The sequence below is a fragment of the Nannospalax galili genome, unplaced genomic scaffold (assembly GCF_000622305.1).
Source record: "Nannospalax galili isolate Female #2095 unplaced genomic scaffold, S.galili_v1.0 scaffold707, whole genome shotgun sequence".
NCBI lineage: Eukaryota > Metazoa > Chordata > Mammalia > Rodentia > Spalacidae > Nannospalax > Nannospalax galili.
In genome coordinates, this window is record NW_008356263.1 from 339,253 (window position 1) to 359,862 (window position 20,610).

The 20,610-nt window shown below is 41.6% G+C and overlaps 1 protein-coding gene across 3 annotated transcripts in view; it reads left to right on the forward strand.

Moving 5' to 3' along the window:
• Positions 1–20,610, forward strand: part of CUNH20orf194 (chromosome unknown C20orf194 homolog) — a 257,297-nt gene that overhangs the window by 129,067 nt on the left and 107,620 nt on the right. For all 3 annotated transcript variants that reach the window (XM_029556875.1, XM_029556874.1, XM_008854459.3), the window contains exons 19-20: positions 575–625; positions 2,570–2,657. In XM_029556875.1, coding sequence (XP_029412735.1) covers positions 575–625; positions 2,570–2,657 — 139 coding nt within the window. The remainder of the gene's footprint in view (positions 1–574; positions 626–2,569; positions 2,658–20,610) is intronic.

Below are 20,610 nucleotides of genomic sequence, written 5' to 3' on the forward strand. Positions count from 1 at the left end.
AATTTTTAAAAGTCACAGGGCTAGAGAGATGGCTCAGTGGTTAAGAGCACTGGCCGCTCTTGCAGAGGGCCTAGGTTCAGTTTCTAGGACCCACATGGTGGCCAACAACCGTCTATAACTCCATTTCCAAGGGACTCCAACGCCCACTCTGACCTCTGCAGGCATTGCACAACACGGGTGCACTTATCTGCAGGCGATACACTGATATACATAAAATAAAAATAATTTTAAAAGTCTATGTACCTATTTTAAAATCTATTTATATTGTTTTTATAGTTCTGGTACAGATAGGAAAGAATAGTCATTCTCTAATAAATATGTTTAAGTACACACATTGGAAATATTTTAGTGTATTCTCATTCATTTCTAAAAATATAAGTGGAGATAGAAAACATGAGTGGATATAGAAAACCCACCTTGGCATAGAGCTCCAAGCTCTGATGACCAGCAGCCATCTCTACCAAGATATCAGGGCCAGAAAGCACTGGATGTGGTAGAGAACTGTCCAGGGACACCCAGGAGAATTCTGCCCTTGAAGTACTAAATTGAAAATCTTCATTTCTATTGAACACAGGTAGAAGATAATGAAGTAAAATTGTCTGAGAAAACCTTGCAAGAAATGAAGGTAAGCAGCTTTCCTGTTCCCCGTGGTAGCATCATTCCAACATAGGATGCCCAAATGTAAGCAACTTACAAAGATGACAAATATTTCATCTTGCTAAGCTAAGGAATCTACTTTTTTTTTTTTTTTCAGTCTTTTTGAGACAGGATCTCTCTGTAGCCCTGGCTGGCTTGGAACTCACTATGTAGAACAGACTAGTCTCCACCTGCCTCTGCCTCCTGCATATGCCACCACACCCAGCCATGGAATCTGTACTTGTTTTTTTATGTGTATGCATGTATTGCCTGCATATATGTAAGTGCATTCCTGTCGTGCAATGCCCATACAGGACAGAAGAGGCCATTGAATCCCCTGAAACTGGAGTTATGGACAGCTCTTAGCTGCCATGTGGGTGCTGGGATTTGAACCTGGGTCTTCTACAAGAACCTCCAGTGTTCTTAACTGCTGAGCCATCTCTCCAGCCCCTGGAATCTGTACTTTTTATCTTCAATTCTTATTTGCATTTTCCCCTTCCTGGCAGGCCTCTCGAAAGAGCATTTCTGGGAGACAAAAAGAGAAGAATTCCACTTAAACGTTTTTTAGTATTTTTAAAATTTTCCCTGTGCTTTTTTTAAAAAAATCAGCACTGGGGATCAAACCCAGGACCTTGTGCATGGTAGTAAAGCACTCTGTCTACCATGGAGCTATATCCCCAACTCTCCCTGAGTACTGTTAAGAGCAAATTCCAAATTGGCCTATACATGCACAACTAAAATGACAAGGCTTTAGAGAAAACAAATGCACTAGGACAAGAGCACCACAAATGGAGATCCCAAAGCCAAGTATGGTAGTACTTACTTTGTAATTCCTATAATTGGGAAACTGGAGCAGGGAGGTTGCTACAAGCTCCAGGCCAGCCTGGGCTACAAAGTGAGACTGTCTCAAAAAAAAAAAAAAAAAAAAAGAGCTCACCAGGCTCAGCCTAGGTCATAGCAACATGGCTATATGCAACAAGGTTGGGATCTGGTAAATACAGGACCTGCTATGAAGCCTCCCTCCAAAAAATAGTGAAGAAGTTTGAAATCAGCCAGCATGCCAAGTATAATTGCTCTTTCTGTCGCAAGACCAAGATGAAAAGATGGGCTGTTAGCATCTGGCACTGTGGTTCCTGCATGCAAACAGTGACTGGTAGAACCTTGACATACAACATTACTTCTGCTATCATGTTCAAGTTTGCCATCAGAAGACTGAAGGAATTGAAAGACCAGTAGAAGTGCTACCATTTGGGACATTCCTAGCCTGTAATAAATGGGTTAATTTATATAAAATGAGAGAAGAGGAGGAGGGAGGGAGGGAAGGAAAGAAGAAAGAGAAAGAAAGAAAGTTAGTTGCTGGGCTTTGTGGCACAAGCCTTTAATCCCAGTAACTAGGGACACAGAAGCAGGTAGATGTCTGAGATAGAGGCCAAGAGGCCAGCCTGGTCTGGTCTACATAGGGAATTCCAGGTCAGCTGTGGCTATAGGGAGACCCTGCCTCAAAAAGGGGCTGGGGGACTAGAAAGATGACTCGGGTTAAGAGCATGTACTGCTCTTACAGAGGACCCAGGTTCAATTCCCAGCACCCACATGGCAGTTCACAACAGTCCTTAACTCCAGTTCCAAGTTATCCAGCACTACCTTCTTGCCTCCACCTATAGTAGGCATGTACATGGTACATATACATAGCTGCAGGCAAAACACTCATAAAATAAAGAAAATGAAAATAAAAATTTTTAAATTACAAAAAGAAAATGATCAAAAAAATCAGAATGCAGCAATGCCAAAGAACCAGGCAGTGCCACAGACCATGGCATAGGTTGGGTATATTCCAGTCTGACTCACCTTTCTTGACAAACAAAATAGACAAGAGTTTTGCCTGAGTTTTTATACTATAAATCACCTGCTTTCATTGTTAATGCTGTTTTTAAAGGCAGAAGAATGTTTCCTGGGCACTTTCCTAACAGGAGGAAAAGGAGCATATCTGTATTCCAGCAACTCACAGTCCTGCCCTGAGGAAGGTAAGCAGCTGTGACTTGTGTTCTTGGCTGTGTCTGAGGACCTTGGTTGCAGATAATTGCATTGGTGTTGTGATTAATAATACATCTGCTGTTTTAAAAGACTTGTTGGCGTAGAAGTATTTTGTTACAGCTTTTTCCTTTAACCATCTACTTTGTAGATGAGGAAGCTTGTGCTGGTTTCATTAGCACAAGGTCTAGTCCCAGAACTATACCTGGTCCTCCTGTTGCTACCTGAGGTTTGTTCTAGAATGGGATAAAGTGGCACTATTTCCAGAAATAGAATCTGTAGACCTAAACAAAATCTGGATTACTTTTCTACTATATAACAAACTACCACTAACAGTGTTTTAAGGTGACATCTCTAAGTTCTACAGATCAAAAAACTAGGCAAAGCCAGGCAGGGTGGTGCACGCCTTTAATTCTAGCACTTTGGAGTTAAGAGGTAGGTGGATCTCTGTGAGTTTGTTGCCAGCCTGGTCAATATAGAGAGTTCTAGGCCAGCCTGTGCTACATAGTAAGATCCTGTCTCCAAGAAAATACACAGAACAAACAAACTAACAAAAAAGCTTAGGCAGGGGCTGGAGAGATAGTTCAGCAGTTAAGAACACTGACTGTTCTTGCAGAAGACCCAGGTTCAAATCCCAGTACCCTCATGGCAGCTAACAACTGCCTGTAATTCCAGTTGTAGGGTATCCAACAGCCTCCTCTGTCCTCCTTGGGCATTGCATGACATGGGTGCACTTACCTACCTGCAGGCATAACACTCATATACATAAAATAAAAATAATAAATAAAATACTTTAAAAAAAAAAAAAAAAAAAAAGCCTAGGCAAACGGCCTGGTGATGTGACTGCAATCCCAGAACTAGGGTGGCTGAGGCAGGAGGGTCTCTCTGATGTGTTGGAAGCCAACCTGGACTGTATACTGGGTTTGAGGCCAGGCAGGACTATTAGTGAAATAGTTTGAACAAACAGTAAGTATAGGAAGGCTTGTATAAGCCAGGTCTCATAAGGCCCAAGTCAAGGATCAGCCAGGCCTGGCTCTTTAATCTGAAGGTTCTGGGAGCCTGTCTGCTTCCAGTCTTATTTAGGTTGTTGGTCTGCCACTTTCCTCTCAAGCCCCCATTTTATGGCTGGCTACTAGCTTAGGGACTGTTCTTAGATTCTCCTTCAGCGCTGGGAACCTCAGCAGCTAAGAAAGTCTTTTGTATCTTTTGTATTGAATTTTTTTTTTTTTCTGTCTTTTTTGAGACAGGATCTCCCTGTAGCCCCAGCTGGCCTAGAATTCATTAGGTAGACCCAAGCTGGCCTGGACCTCACAGAGATTGGCCCACCTCTGCCTTCCAAGTGCTGGGATTAAAGGCGTGTGCCAGCATGCCCAGCTCTGTGTTGAATCTCATCATTCTGCTCTCTAGACCCTGTGCCTCATATTTTCCCCTTATACAAAAACAGTTACTCCCTCTCAAGAGTCTCATTCCTTTATGACAGCAGTTAAAAGTCCTAAATGTCACCACCAAAATCAACCCCAGGGGCTGAAGATAAAACTCCATGGTTTAGCAGGGTGTGGTGACACACACCTTTAATCCAAGCACTTGGAGGCAGAGGCAGGTGGGATCTCTGTGAGTTCAAGGCCAGCCTGGTCTACACAGTGAGTTTCAGGCCAGCTGGGGGTTACAGGGAGACCCACCTCAAAAAAAAATGACCAATTAAAAAAAAAAAAAAAAAAAAGCCCAGTGGTTAGGAGTGCATACTGCTCTAGTCTTGCAGAGGACTGGAGTTCCATTCCTTTAAACCACATAAGGTGGCTCACAACTGCCAGAAAGTTCCATTGCCTCTGGCCTGCACTCACATGCACAGATACTTAAAACACATAGTTAAAAATAAAATAAGCCTTTCCCCTTAAAGAAATCTTACTTTGAAAAAAAAAGATAATCTCCAGGCATGAGCTATGAATGTAACTCAACACAAAATTGTCAACTTCATTAAAAACATTATGAGATTTTTCAAGTGTATAATTTACTGGGGCGGGGCGGGGGCAGACTTGATTTTATGGTTCTTGAGTGTGTGTTGTGTCTCATTGTCAAAAGGTTGGACACACCTAAACCCTGTGTAGATAAGGCTCAGGAATACTGCTGAGTGCAGTTCTGAAACATTATTTTCCTGTATTTGTGAACCTTTGCGACTAAAGAGCTAGCTACTTGGGCCTACCTCTCCCAATATACAAGGGGTCCTGGTACGGGATAACAGATATGGCTTCATGTTCAAAAAAGTAAAAAGAAAATAATAATAAATAATAATAAATAAATAAATAAATAAATAAATGGTAAACAGTCACTCAATTTAAAGCAGTTTTAAAATCCAGCTGGACAAGCAAGCTGATCCTGATGGTGCAGGCCTTTAATCTCAGCCACTGGGGAAGTTGAGATAAGAGAATCTAACCTTCAATTTCTTTTTCACTGGGCAACTTAGAGAAAAAAGTAAAAAGAATGGTAAAGATGTGACTCAGTGGTCCAGTGCATGCTGTAAATTCATTTCAATCCCCAATACTGGGCATGGGGCAGGGGGTGTCCAGTCCAGCTGGTCAAGTTCTGGTTCTTTGATTATGGTCAAGACCTGGGATTTGTTCCCTGTGGCTCCCAACTCTGCCCTCTGAGAATTGGTTTTGCCTTCTAGGCTCTTGTTTTATGCCTCTGAGGCACCTTCCTTTTCCATGAAAGACAAACAGTTCCTTCCTTAGGACTCAAGGCCTAGAAATTCTCTGTGTCTCTCAGCTCTGCCCCCTTGGCTCTTGGTTCCATCCTCAGAGTTCTCCTGTTTCTCTCTCTCTCTCTCTCTCTCCTGTCTCATTTATTTATTTATTTATTTATTTATTTATTTATTATTTATTTATTATTTATTTTAGAAAGAATATATGTGCCATAGCATGCTCATGGGGATCAGAGGGCAACTGGTGGGAGTCAGTTCTCTCCATCTACCATATGGGTTCTGGAGATCAGACTCAAATTAATAGGCTTGGTGTCAAATGCCTTTACTTGTGAGCTGTCTTGGCAACCCAGTCTTCAGAGCTCTTGATTTCACTCTGGGCTCATTGCTTTACCCTTTTGAGTTTGTGGCCACACTGCTGTCATTTTTCCTTTTTGATGAAAATGTAGCATATTGCTTTATAGTTTAGTAGTTTATCAGTCAGCTTCTTGTCAGTAACATTCTGGGAGCTCAGCATCCTCCTTTCATTTTTGTAGTCTGTCCTTTTCAGTCTAAGCTAGCGATGTTTTTCCTGATATAAAATTCTCAAAAACTTTGTTGGTCATATGTGGATTTCATCGGATTCACCAGATGGGATAGTGTATGCTTTTCATCCCAGCACTTGGGAAATAGAAGCAGGCAGCTCTCTCTGAGTTCCAGGCCAGCCTGGTCTATATAGCAAGTTCCAGGCCAGCCAGAACTACATAGTGACACTGTCTCAAAAACAAAAAAGTTTAAAAAAAAAGAGTTCTGACTTTACAAATTCCTCAGCCTCTACAAAGGAAAGCCTCTTTCTGGATGATTTATTCTTATTGAATTTCCAGCTAGTGGCACATTCCTCTCTCTTTTTCAAATCATTGGTTTAGCTCCTCCGTTCACATAGAAGACAAATCACAAGGAGTTCTGGTTTCCAACCCACAAAATGCTGGGATGTTAATGCATCTATTATTGTCTCATTACCTGTACACTTAATTTCTGCTTCTCTAAATCCTCCTGCTGAAGACCTCAGAATTAGTAACATTTGTGTAAATGATATGGAGTGACAGTACTACCAACCTTGGCGCGAGATCATGTCATACGGGGTTGGGTATTGTTTATTTTTAAAACACGGTCTCATGTAGCCCAGGGTGGCCTCAAACTGAAGGTCTACCTACCTCTGCCTTCTATGTATTGAGAATACTGTTATGAGAATCTACCATACCCAGATTCCTTACTATTTTGTTGTTGTTTTGATTTGGGGGAAGTTCTGATACTGGGGGTTTAAGCTGCTTTCCACACCCTGGCTTTTATTTTTGAAACAGGTTCTTACGTAGCCCAGGCTGACGTCAAACTTGCTATGAAGCCAAGAATGACTGAACTTCTGATTCTCCTGCATCCACTTCCCAAGTGTTGGGATTACAGATATGTGCCACCATGCTGGGCTTATGCAGTACTGGAGATTCAACCCAGGGCTTCCTGTATTCTAGGCAGCTACTCTACCAACTGATCTACATCCCTAGCCCTTGTACAGTGTTTTAAAGGCAAGTTTGTAGGCACAACAAAATTGAGTTGGTTGTGTGCTATTATCCTTGAGCCATTTATAATACTCAGAAAGGATATACGCTAAATTTAATTTGTACCTTCTTAGCAAAGGACCTTGTTAGAAAATTAATCTTCGATTACATTATATTACATTATATTACATTATATTATCTAGCAAGATTCATTGTAACCAAAGTTTCTGTGAAAGAATAAAGGGCACAATGAGCAAGTTCTGGGTTCTGATTAAGCACATTGTTCTTCTGCAAAACTCTGCCCTTCATGTATTCTAGGTAAGTGCTGTAACATTGAGCATTCCCCCAACCAGTCACATTTTTTAAGAGCTCAGATTTCAGACAGGTGTGGTGGCATATGTTTGTAACCCTAGCACTCTTGTATTTCCAGCAGGAGAATCACCAGCTTGGCTGCGTAGTAAGTTCAGGGCAAAACCTTTCAACTCTACTAAAATAGCTTCGATTTCAAATTTACCTAACTTTACTTCGTTCCTAAAGCAGAAAAATTAAATAGAAGCAAAAGGTTTTAGCAGTGAGTCTTTCTAGTCTGTGTATTAAGTATTTTACCACTTCAGAGTTAAAGTCAAGGGGTAGCTTAAAGTTTATGCCATTTAGAAGTTTGTTCTCTCTCTCCCTCTCCCCCTGCAGTACTGCAGTTTGAACATAAGGCCTCACACATTCTAAGCAGGTGCTCTTCCATTAAGCTATATGGCCTGGGTTTTATTACTTTTTTGTTTTGAGGCAGAGTCTCTCTAAGTTTGTGCTTAGGATCCTCCTGCCTCATGTTCCCAAGTTCAGAGACTATAGGCATGTATCACTATGACCCACTAGGGATTCTCTTAAAGAAAAACAATACAAATGCCTAGGGCTTTTCTCAGGCCTTAGAAGGAGACTTGCAAAGGTCCTTAAGTTCAAGTGTTGTTAGTAGCTTCATAAATCTGCCTCTAATTGAAATACAATGAATCTGAAATTAATGTGTTCCATTTCCTAAATCATGAGTTCCTCAGCATGATTGATCAAATTTTGATGAGTGTCTTGATTGATCAAATCCTGAGCTCCATAGATGATGAAAACTTGGCTGTGCTTGTAGTAAAGTTGACAGCATCATCTGCAGTAGAGTCCAGATCTAGAAAATAGTGCAAACCTTCTGACTTTTCCCCTCCAGAGTACTTATGACTGAGAAAAATAGCACTTCCTTCCCTTTGAATTGCTTTAGCCCCAGTACTTTTTCCCTTCCTAGCTAGTAGCCTCTGCCATCATAAAACTTCGGGGTTTTTTTGTTTTTGAGCCAGGGTTTCACTGTAGCCACAGTTGATCTGGAACTTGCTATGTAGGTCAGGCTGGCCTCAAACTCAGAGATCTGCCTGCATCTGCCTCCTGAGTGCATCATAAGACTTCTTGCTGTTCAAATTTCTGTTCATTCCTGTCCTTCCTGTCCCTATTTTCTGACTGTGCTGTCCTTGGCCAGGAAGGCTGCCCAGTACCTAATCCCTAAGAAGTGGCTTTAGGCCCGGTGTGGTGGTGCATGCCTTTAATCCCAGCACTCCGGAGGCAGAGGCAGGCAGATCTCTGTGAGTTCAAGGCCAGCCTGGTTTACATAGTGAGTTCCAGGACAGCTGGGGCTACAGCGAGACCCTGTCTCAAAAAAAAAAAAAAAAAAAAAAGTGGCTTTAGACACATACATAGGTCCATATTCCTTAACATGGTCTGTTTTTTAACTTAACCCAAATAAGATCACATTGTGTGTGTGTTGTCTTGGGACTTGTTTTGGGGGTTCAATATTTTCCTAGAAGCCATCCAGAGTACATTGTATTTATTTGGGAGTAACAGCATTGCAATAGGAAGAGCAGAAAATTGCCACGGGAATGTGAATGCATAGGAAACTGTTGGTGTGGCCAAAGAGGCTGAGACAAGGGAAAATCTGTAAAGACAAAAATGAAGATTACATCAGATATTTTGAAACCATTTTTGACATCAGTGATTAATGACAGAAGTGATACTCCAAAGTTGAACAGACAGTTGCTGGGTACGTATCCTTATAGAAGTACTTTTTTAATAATAGACCTAAAAAAATTTTTTTTTTGGTCTTTGAGACAGGGTCTCCCTGTAGCCCCAGCTGTCCTGGAACTCACTATGTAGACCAGGCTGGCCTTGAACTCACAGTGATCTGCCTGCCTCTGCCTCCCGGGTGCTGGGATTAAAGGTGTGCGCCACCACACCCAGCAATTTTTATTTATTTTTATGTGTAGTGTTTTGCCGACATGTATGTAAGGGTACCATGTGCATGCAAATGCACGGAGGCCAGAAGGAGGCATCAGATCCCCTGGAACTGGAGTTAAACCAGTATGTGTGTGCTAGGAATTGAACCCAGGTTCTCTACAAGAGCAGTCAGTTCTCTTAATCCGTCCATCACATCATTTTTTTTTTTTTTTTTTTTTTTTTTTTTTTGAGATAAGGTGTCGCAGTGTAGCCCTGGCTGGCCTGGAATTTGCTGAGTAGACCAGGCTACCTCAACGTCACAGAGATCTGCCTGCTTCTGCCTCGCAAGTGCCAGAATTAGAGGCATGTGCCACTACAACCAGCTATTATTAGTGTTCTTGTACATGCCTTTTGGTTCATGTAGGCCAAAGTTTCTCCATAATTCAAATGGAGATCAGTAGAATGTGGGGGTTCAGGATGCTTGTCTACACAGCTCTCATTAGTAAGGCCAGACTGTTTCCTACAGTGATTGTGCCAAATTGCTTCTATCAGTAAGATTTTGTGGTTCTGACATTTGGGGAAGTATGTATTATTAGGATTTTAGTTTGTATTCTCTGATTATTAGTGAATGTTGATCATCTTTTTAATTAATTAATTTTATGTGTATGTGCATTATGTAAATGTACCCATTGTCATGCAATGCCCATCAGATCTCTGGAACTGGAGTTACAGATGGTTGTTAGCCACCATGTGAGTGAACTGAACCCAGATCTTCTGCAAGAACAGCCAGTGCTCTTAATAAAAGTTTCTTACTGTATTTGGGAGGCAGAGGCAAGCGGATCTCTGTGAGCTCAAGGCCAGTGTGGTCTACCTAGTGAGTTCCAGGCCAGCTGGGCTACAGGACGACCCTTTCTGGGGGGAAAAAAATTTTTTTCTTGCTTATTTTTAGGAGTTTTATAGATTTGGGGTACTAATCCTTTGTCAGATTTATATATGGCAGTATTTTATTTTACCTTGTGATATGTCTTCATTTAATTTATGATGCTTTTTACACTGGACTCTTTTCTTCCTTAAGGGGGAAGGGGGAGCTGCTGGAGATTGAACCCAGAGCTTTGCTTATTATTGGCAGGTGCTGTATCACTGAGCTATTTCACCAACCCTGATTTTTTGGGGGGTGGGGGCGTCTTTTTGAGACGGGGTCTTCCAGTAGCCCCAGCTGTCCTGGAACTCATTGTGTAGACCAGGCTGGCCTTGAACTCACAGAGATCCCCCTGCCTCTGCCTCCCGAGTGCTGGGATTAAAGGCATGTACCACGACTCCTGGCCCTGATTTTTTTTTTTTTTTTTTTACTGTCTGTTTATTTTGTGGTTCTTGGGATTGAAAACCCAGGGCCTTGTCCATACTAGATAAGCACTCAACCACTGAACTACATCTCCAGGCCTATTTATGATGGTTTTGAAAGTATAAAAAATTCTAATTATGCCAGGTGTGGTGATACGTACCTTTAATCCCAGCACTTAGGAGGCAGAGGCAGGTGGATCTCTGTGAGTTCGAGGCCAGCCTGGTCTACATAGTGAGTTCCAGGTCAGCTGGGGGGCTACAAGGAAGCCCTGTCTCAAAAAGACAAAAAAAAAAAAAAAAAAACTTCTAGTTAGGCATGATGGTACACGCCTACAATTCAAACAGTTAGGAAGCTGTGAAAGAAATATTACAAGTTCTGCTCCAGCTTGGACTGCATCTAGGGAGTCTCTATTGCAGGGAGTGGGGAAGTGGAAGGAGGGAGAGATAGAGACTGACTTCATGACAAAGTCTCCAAAATCTAAAGATTTTCAGATCCACTTGAATTGATCTTTGAAGTGGGGTGAGATAGGAGGCCAATTTAAGGTGGATGGATGGATGGATGGATGGATGGATGGATGGATGGATGGATGGATAGATAGATAAAATATCTCTCCCAGAAACAGTTAACTAAAATCATTCTTTTCCCACCAACTACAAATGTCAGCAAGTATTATGTATCAAGTCTCTGAGCCTTCTATTCTATTCCATTATTCAGCTTGTCCTTGAGAAAATATCACAGTCTTAAGAGAATGTGGTATTGTCTTAAATACCACATTGTCTTAAGATAGATTTATAATACATTTACATATAGTATCCTAGGGACTGGAGAGATGACTCAACAGTTAAGAGCACTGTCTGCTCTTGTAGAGGACCCAGGTTCCATTCCTAGCATCCACATGGTGGCTAACAACCATCTGTAATTCCAATTCCAAGAGAATCCAATGCCTCCTCTAACCTCTGTAGACATTATACAACATGGGTACAGGCAATGCACTCATACACAAAAACTAAGAATAATAAAATTTTTAAAAGTGGGCTGGAGAGATGGCTTAGTTGTTAAGAGCAGAGGACCTAGGTTCAATTCCCAGCACCCACATGGCAGCTAACAGCCCTCCAAAACTCCAGTTCCATGGGATCCAACGCCTTCTTTTGACCTTGGACATTTCACAAATCAGATGCACTTACATACACACAGGTAACACACTCATACATGCAAAATAAAAATAAAATATTTAAAAAATATATATATATATATAATATCCTAGTCTGTTTAGGCTGCCATAACAAAACATTTTAGACTGTGTAATTTAAATAGCAATTCTGTCAGGCAATTCTGGAGGTTAGAAAGTTCAAAATTAAAGTGCTGGCAAGATAGGTTTTATTTTGAGACTGCTTCTCTTAGTTTACAGGAGGTTGCCATTTCTCTAAATGCCAACATAGAGTTCTCTTTGTACCTAAAGGGTATAAAGGAAGGGTAAACTCTTTGGTCCTAGGGTCTTGCTATTGCTGTTGCTATGCATCCACCCAGGCTAGCCTCAAACTCTCAGTTATCTTACCTCCACTGCCCTTGTGCTGGGATTGTAGGTAAGTGCCATCACACCTGGCTTATAGATACTTTTTAGAGAAAGAAGGTTCACTTTCATTACAAATTGTCCTTTTTGTTTGTTTGTTGTGTTTTTGTTGCTTTGAGATAGGCCTTTGGCTATACATCGCAGCTCAGGCTGGCCTTGAACTTGTAGTAATCCTCCTGCCTCAGCCTCCCCAATACTGGGATTGCAGGCATAGATAAGTTCATCACTCCAGCTTCATCACCATTTTGATAGTTTTTGTCATGGTTGTGTTATCAAAGAAATTTGTTTGCTTAGGCTTTTGACTTTCTTGACTGGAGTGTAAATACTCTAAAGAGAGACACTTGTGCCCTCCCTGTGGCTATCAGATTATTGAGATAATGAACCCCAGGAATTAGAAGTGCCCCAGGTGTCTCATGCTGGTGGAAAGGAAATCTTGGTCCTTCTGCCAGCCATAGGGGAGCTTGTCTCCTGGGAAGAGATTTCATACAGTTCTGATAATTTGTCAGAAAACTTGCAGGACAGACTAAAGCCAGACAATGATGGGTCACTGGTAGCAGGACCGTGCCCTGACCAGGACTGCTTGGTATGTGTAACTCTTGCCCTCTATTCAATCTAAACCTCACATCCGGATCCCCAAAGATGGACTTGGACCACTATTACTTATCTCTAATTGGCATATTGAGGATAGTTGGTCAAGCTTAGCTTATGGCTTCCAGGATCCAGGCTTGTACCTTAAAAATTCCAGTAACAGGTGCAAGCAATCTAACCTCAGCTTCAAATATTAACTGCACACATATGGTATACTTGCATGCATGCAAGCAAAACACTCACACATAAAATGAAATATTAAGGGACTAGATAGATGACTCAGTGATTAAGAGAACTGGCTGTTCTTACAGAGGACCTGGGTTTGAATCCCAGAACCCATATGGTGGCTAACAACTGTCCACTACTCCAGTTCCAAGGGACGCCCTCTTCTGATCTCCACAGGCATTGCATGACATGGAGGCCATACACTCATACACATAAAATAAAAATAATAAAATATTTTTTTTTAATATTAAGAAACAGGGAATGCAGTCAAGTAACCTAAAACAGTCCTAACTTTCAGGAGACTGAGACACAGACTCCACAAACCAGGCCAACCTATGTTCTTTGGGAAAGCCTATGAAAAAGAAAAGGGAAAAATAGGAGGGAGGGAGTTGGAGGAGGCAGAGAGGACACACAACAGCAGGCCAGAGGTGGCCTGCTGAATTAACACTAGGTATTAATACGTAATGGAGGGATGACTGTAGAAAAGATGACTGAATCAGGCTATTGAGTGTAAATGCTTTCTGGCCTGCTTGCTTGTTCTAATCTCATATCTCTAGGTCTCTGATGCCTGTCACACCCCTGAACATTCCTTTTCAAAGTTACACTTCTAGTTAGTCCTCCTGGCAGCCCTTTGGGAAATGAGATTACAAATTAGTCCAGTCAAGAGGTTGAGGTATAGAACCTGGTGACACATCAATGGTATTTTAGGAGTCTGGTTGTGCATGCTGTCCATGTGTTCTTCTGCAGTAGCTGGCTCAGAAGAGGTTTCCACCTTGCCAAACACTGTGAAATTCTATTTCAGTGTCTTCTCCACTAGATATTTTAGATAGTCTAGATATTTTGCTAGCCAGGTTTCAGCATATATCCCCCTGATGTTTGCGCTGAGTTTTCCAAGAGTGCAGGTCACACAAGTTCTAAGGCTTCCATGTCACTGACTCATCAGATTAAATTCTGGGAAGAGAGATTTTCTGCCAGTGCAATTGCCATTCATCTTTTGTCTGGCTCTCTTCTCTTTTCCTGCTCTTTAAAATGTTTATTACTAGAGCTGGAGACATGGCTCAGTGAGTAACAGCACTGACTCCACTTACAGAGGACCCAGGTTCAGTTCCCAGCACCCACATGGCAGCTAACAACCATCCATAACTCCAGTTCCAGGAGAATCACATGTCCTCTCCTGGCCTCTGTGGGCATTGCACACACTGGTGCATTTATACACATGTAGGCAAAAACTCATACACATAAAAACAAATACATCAGCCAGGCGTGGTGGTGCACGCCTTTAATCCCAGCACTCGGGAGGCAGAGGCAGGAGGATCTCTGTGAATTCAAGACCAGCCTAGTCTACATAGTGAGTTTTAGGACAGCTGGGGCTAAAGGGAGACCCTGTCTCAAAAAGACCAGAAAAAAAAAAATCAGCAAAAATTTAAATGTCTATTACTAACCATGGAGTGCAGATTTTCTGAGCCTCTCTGGTTCTTACTATTTGCTGTTGGTAATCCCTCTCACTGGGAACAGACAACTTTGAACCAATCCCTCTGGGATGAATTCTGGACTTCTCTTACTTTGTAAAGTTCCCTATTTTACTTTGCCATTAAAACTAGAAATATTTAGGTATCACTCCACCTCTGGTAGCTTTTATGTAACTTTCCCCATTTATTACCTGGGGATTCTAGCCCACCTATTTTCTAGCATCCTCCATTTTGTTTTTGTTTTTTGTTGTTTTTTTTTTTTTTTTTTTTAAGCAGAAATCTGCTATTTTTACCTTTGTTCCTTTGTATGTAAGGTGTCTTTTTCCTTCTGGCTTTTTTTTTTTTTTATCTTTGAGACAGGGTCTCCCTGTAGCCCCAGCTGTCCTGGAACTCACTATGTAGACCAGGCTGACCTTGAACTCACAGAGATCCGCCTGCCTCTGCCTCCCGAGTGCTGGGATTAAAGGTCTGTGCCACCATGCCTAGCTGTTGTTTTTTTTTTTAAATAAAGTCTTCCTTGAACTCACAGAGATTCACTTGCCTCTGCCTCCTGAGTCCTGGGATTAAAGTTGTGTGCCACCACATGGACTTTTCTTTTTAGGGGGAATAAGGGTTGAAACAGGGTCTTCCTATGTACGCCAGGATAGCCTCAAACTTGCTGTGCTCCTGCCTCAACCTCCTGAGTAGGAAGATTATAGGTGTGGGCAACCACATATTATTTTTTAGTCTTTTTTCATCACAATGATGGGTGTGTTAGGTTGCTTGAAGTTCCATAGCTTCTTGATGTTCTGTACAATTGTTTTCAGTATTTTTTTCCCTCACAATTTAAATATCAGAGTATGTGTTTCTTTCTTTTTTTGAGACAAAGTCTTTGTGTAGCACAGACTTCAGAATAGAACTCACTAGCCCAGGCTGTCCTCAAACCCATGGTGATTCTCCTGCCTCAGCCTCTTCAAACACTAGTATTGCAAGTGTGAGCCACCACACCAACTTTTTTGCTTTGGTGTTTTTGAGACAGCCTTGCTGTGTAGCCCTGGTTGGTTTCATATTTGAGACAATCTTCCTGCCTTACTCTTTTGAGTATTTGGGTTATACACTTGTTTCACATACCTAGAAATTCTTCCATAACATAAATTGGTTCTAGAGTCTTCTGTGGACATTGAAATCTGTGGAAGCTGAAGTTCCATAAATAAAATGGTTTTATACTTGCATAAAACTTATATACTTTAAATCATTTCCTGTACTTTAAATCATCTCTGGATTATTCTATACCATGTAAATTCTATGTAAGTAGTTGTTACCCTGTATTGATTAGGGAATAATGTCCAGAAAAAGATGTCTGTGTATGTTCAGGTCAGATCTGGGGTCTATAGGCCTAATTGCACAGTACACCTCAGCAACAACACAAGTTTTGTTTCGTTGTTTTATTTCGTAAGACTATTTTCCATCTGAATTACTTTGTGGAACCCAAAGATTTGTACTCTAATTGACCACCATTTTTTTGTGTGTATGTATGTGTGTGTGTTATTTAATGGTATTAATCTTATCCAGTGTATATTTCTTCTCAGATACTGTATTTTTAATCTCTAAAAAATCATTTTGGAGCTTTTTTTTTTTTTTCTTTTTTGAGACAGGGTCTCCCTGTAGCCCCAGCTGTCCTGGAACTCACTAGGTAGACCAGGCTGGTCTCAAACTCAAAGAGATTCACCTGTCTCTGCCTCCCAAGTGCTGGGATTAAAGGCATGCACCACCATGCCCAGACATTTTGGAGCTTTTAAAATTGTCCTTCATATGTCAAGTTAATGTAGTTCCTCCAGATTCTTCTTTGTTTTTTAAAATTATTATTATTATTGTTGTTGTTGTTGTTGTTGTTATTGTTGTTGTTGTTTTGGTCTTTTTGAAACAGGGTCTCCCAGTAGCTCCAGCTGGCCTGGAACTCACTATGTAGACCAGGCTGGCCTGGAACTCAGAGATCCAACTGCCTTTGCCTCCACTGAGATTAAAGGCACTCGCTACCACGCCCAGCTCATTTTTTTGTGTGTATGAGTGTATTGCTTGTATGTAGGTAGGTGCACTTGTGTCATGCTATGCCCAAGGAGGTCAGAAGAGGGCATCAGATCCCTTGGAACTGGAGTGTTGTTAGCCTCCATGTGGATGCTGGTAATCGAACCCAGATCCTCTGTAAGAACAGCCTGTGCTCTTAACCACTGAGCCATCTCTCTAGCCCCTTTTAATGTTTTTTAATATTTATTTTTATTTTATGTGTGTAAGTGTTTTGGCTGCATGTATGTAAGTACATGATGTGTATGCAATGCCTACAGAGGTCAGAAGAGGGTGATAGATTCCCTGGAACTGGGGTTAATCATGAGTGTTAACTGCTATGTGGATGTTGGAACCTGAAATCTGGTTCTCTGCAAGAACACTCAGTGCTCTTAACCACTGAGCCATAACTTCACCCCTATTTAAGGTGAATTTTAGCCTACGATTGAGGCAGAATCCCTCTTAGTAGTCAATGTTCCTGTGAAATAGTGATGTTTTTCCACTGTAGGAATGGGTAGAATTTCCAGTGTGAGAGTTCTGTATTAATGTTCATTGTTTTGAATATGAAAATCCAGTTTTTGCAGTACCATTTGTTGAAAAGACTGCCCTTTCACCTTTGAATTGTCTTTGTTGACAATCTGTTGAATTACCTTTGTTGAAAACCAACTGACATATGGGTTCTGTTTTCTACAGGCCTCAGGAAATTATTGACATTCAGTTTCTTCATTCTCCCTATAGTGATTAGACTCCAGAGTGGTTTTGTTTCTTTCCTTGTTATTGTTTGTCTGTTTCCTTTAGACAGAATTTGTTCAGCAATGAGGAGTAGAGATCATGTACATGGGACAGTAGAAATATCCTGATAACTCTAGGGACTATACCGCTTTTACTTGTGTGATGGGAAGGCCCAGGCAATGGTCATCTGCTGCCTTTATTGTACACCATGTTTCCTTTATATCTACAAGAAGCTTGTGAGAGATACTTTTTTTTTTTTAAGTTCCCTGTTTCTTTGGCATGGATGAATTATACAGCTGCATGTTACCTGCATATGGCTCATCCTCAAGAATGCTGAGAAAAGTCAACAGTCACAGAGGAAGACCTGATTAGAATTCCATCAATATGAAAGCAAAAATAGACAAGACTAAGTGATACTTAGTCTATAGATATATTCAAATGTGGTGAAAATATACCAAATTCAGGATGTTCCTTCCCTCTGAGTGGAAGGAAAGGTCTGCCACTGAGGAACAACATAAAGGGAACTTGAAAGAGGCTTGTAGTATACTTGATTTTTTAGGCTAGGTGGTGAGTGCAGAAAGGACAAATGTACATTTCAGCATCCTTTCTTTGAAGCAGAGTGAAAACCATGTAGCCATTGAATTCATTTCTTCAAAGAGTGATAAAAGTTCATACTACAGATACTGTTGAAAGACTTTTATTTGTACAGACAATTGTTTTTTTTGTTTGTTTGTTGTTTTGTCTTTTTGAGACTGGATTTCCCTGTAGCCCCAGTTGGCCTGGAACTGCTGTGTAGACCAGGCTAGCCTTGAACTCCTAGAGGCCTGCCTGCCTCTGCCTCCTGAGAGCTGGGATTAAAGGTGTGCGCCACCATGCCCAGCATAAAGAGCAGGGGTTTTTTTTGTTTTTGTTTTGGGGGTTTTTTTGGTCTTTTTGAAACATGGTCTCCCTGTAGCCCAGCTGGCCTGAAACTCACAGAGATCTGCCTACCTCTGCCTCCTGGGATTAAAGGTGTGTGCCATCACACCCAGCTTCAGTAAATTTCTTAAATGGCCTTGGGGTATCTACCTGAAGAAGAGCCCGTTTTCCTGTGCTGGTAAATGAGGCTGCATGGCTCCTTTTCTTCCATGAGAGTCCAAAGTCCTTCTCATGCCCAGGGAGTTTTGACCCAGCCCAGGCCATGTGGTTTGGAGGCCATGGACATCTAGACAGAAGAATCCCAGTATAGCTCCTCTCCTCACCACATTCACCACACCAGTATAGCTTGGGACATTTCTGTCCTAGACTTCCTTTCTGCTCAGTGTTTGCCTAAGAAATGTTATCCTGAAAATCTGCTTTACAAAGGAGGTCTGTGATCTTAAGCAAGTAGACTCTCTAAATACATTATATTTTATTTTACTTATTGGTCTTTTTTTGAGACAGGGTCTCCCTGTAGCCCCAGCTGTCCTGGAACTCACTATGTAGACCAGGCTGGCCTTGAACTCAAAGAGATCCACCTGCCTCTGCCTCCCAAGTGCTGGGATTAAAGGTGTGCGCCCCCACGCCCAGCTAAGCCAACTTTTATAAACAGTTTACTAAGAGCAAATTAATACTTAAGAAAACCTCATTGTTATAAATAAATCAGGCATCAGTTTTACCTTGATGAAACAGAATTTTGACCTTAGGAATTATAATTAAGTTAGAACTTCATTATAATTTTCTTTTATAAATTTTTAATTAACTTTTAAAAAATTTGGAGGGGGCAGTGAGATAGCTCAGCAAGTTAAAGGTGCTTGCTGCCAAGCCTAAAGACCTGAGTTTGATCCCTAAGACCTGTATAGTGGAGGAGAGAACTGGCTCCTACAAGTTGTCATCTGACCTCCACATGTGCCTTTGGCTGGGTGCTTTTAGGCTTGGATGTGCGCACGCACATTGTGCATGTATGCACACTCACACACACGCACACACAAAATATATAATTTTTTCTTCTTTTTTTTAACCTCCTTTATCAACCGTATACTTTGTATCTATACCACACACCCAGCAGTGTATTAACTTTTTTTTTCACTTTTTTATTAAGCTTTTTAAATTTCATACAATATTTCCCACTCAAGGGGATTTAGCTCAGTGGTAGAGCGCTTGCCTAGCAAGCGCAAGGCCCTGGGTTCGGTCCTCAGCTCCGGGGGAATAAAGAAGAAAAAAAAACACAAAATAAAATAACAATATTTCCCACTCAAATCCAGACCCCCTCCCCCATCTATGCCTTTCCCATCCCCCCACCAAACCCTATGCACTCTGCCATACATGCTGAGTCCTATTCATTCAACTGTTTGTACCCGAATGTCCTTCACTGTAAATGTGTCCACTGGAGTCTAGTCAGCCCATCCAGTGGTCGTATGTAAGTCATACTCTCCCCTCACCCAGCAGCAATCAGTTTCAAATAGTTCTCGATCTAGTGCTGGCATGCCACCTATTTCTCACCTCCCCTTTGGGCCCTTGTTTATTGAGCTGACATGGGTCCCATGCTCGGACACCACCACTGCCAGAGGCTCACATGTGCAAGCCTCCAGTGGCCTCAAGGCCTCCACCTCCCTGTGTTCATGAACCAGTCCTGGCTCTTACAATCTTTCTACCTCCTCTTCCTCAATGGTCCCTGAGCCATGGGTGGGTGAGGCTCCATATAGGAATCCTATCCCACACGCTACAGTCTGTTATTCTACAAAACTTGGCCAGTTGTGGCCTTCTGTGTGCATCACACTCTGATGTACATGGAACCCTCACTGGTGAGAGTTGAGGGGTGCATTAGTCCTCTCTCTACCCCTTATTCCACTGTGTTCCATGAGCCTTGGTTGTAGAGATTCTACTGCAGATGTGTCACCTAGTACTGGGAGTCTCCCAGGCGTATGTTCTCTGTGCCTGACCAGATGTGCAACTCTGCAGTAGCCTCCATCTGTTGCAAAAAGAAACGTCTTTGATGAGTGCTGTATGGCATGCTTGTTACTCTGAGGGAGATCTCTTCTATCTGGCACTGCATTCCCTGCCAAGCAGCTCCCAGGTATACATATGCATCAATGTTCAGACATTCTATGTGCATGTCTCTTTTTGAGACAGGGTTTCCCTGTAATCCTAGCTGGCCTCAAACTCGCTATGTAGACCAGGCCAGCCTTGAAATAATAGTTTTTTATGTTTAAATTTTTTTTAATAAAATTTTGAAACCAGGCTGGAGAGATGGCTCAATGGTTAAGAACACTGATTGTTCTTGCAGAAGACCCAGGTTCAAATCCCAGCACCCACATGGCAGCTAACAACTGTCCATAACTCCAGTTCCAGGGGATCCGACAGCCTCTTCTGTCCTCTGTGGGTATTGCATGATATGGGTGCACTTATCTACATGCAGGCAATACATGCATACACATAAAAATAAAGATAATAAATAAAATTTTTTTTTGAAAGAGAAGCATCTTTGCTCTGGAAATTGTTATTGAATATGTTAATGCTGTAATGAAATGCTTCTAATCATGTGGTTATTAAATAAT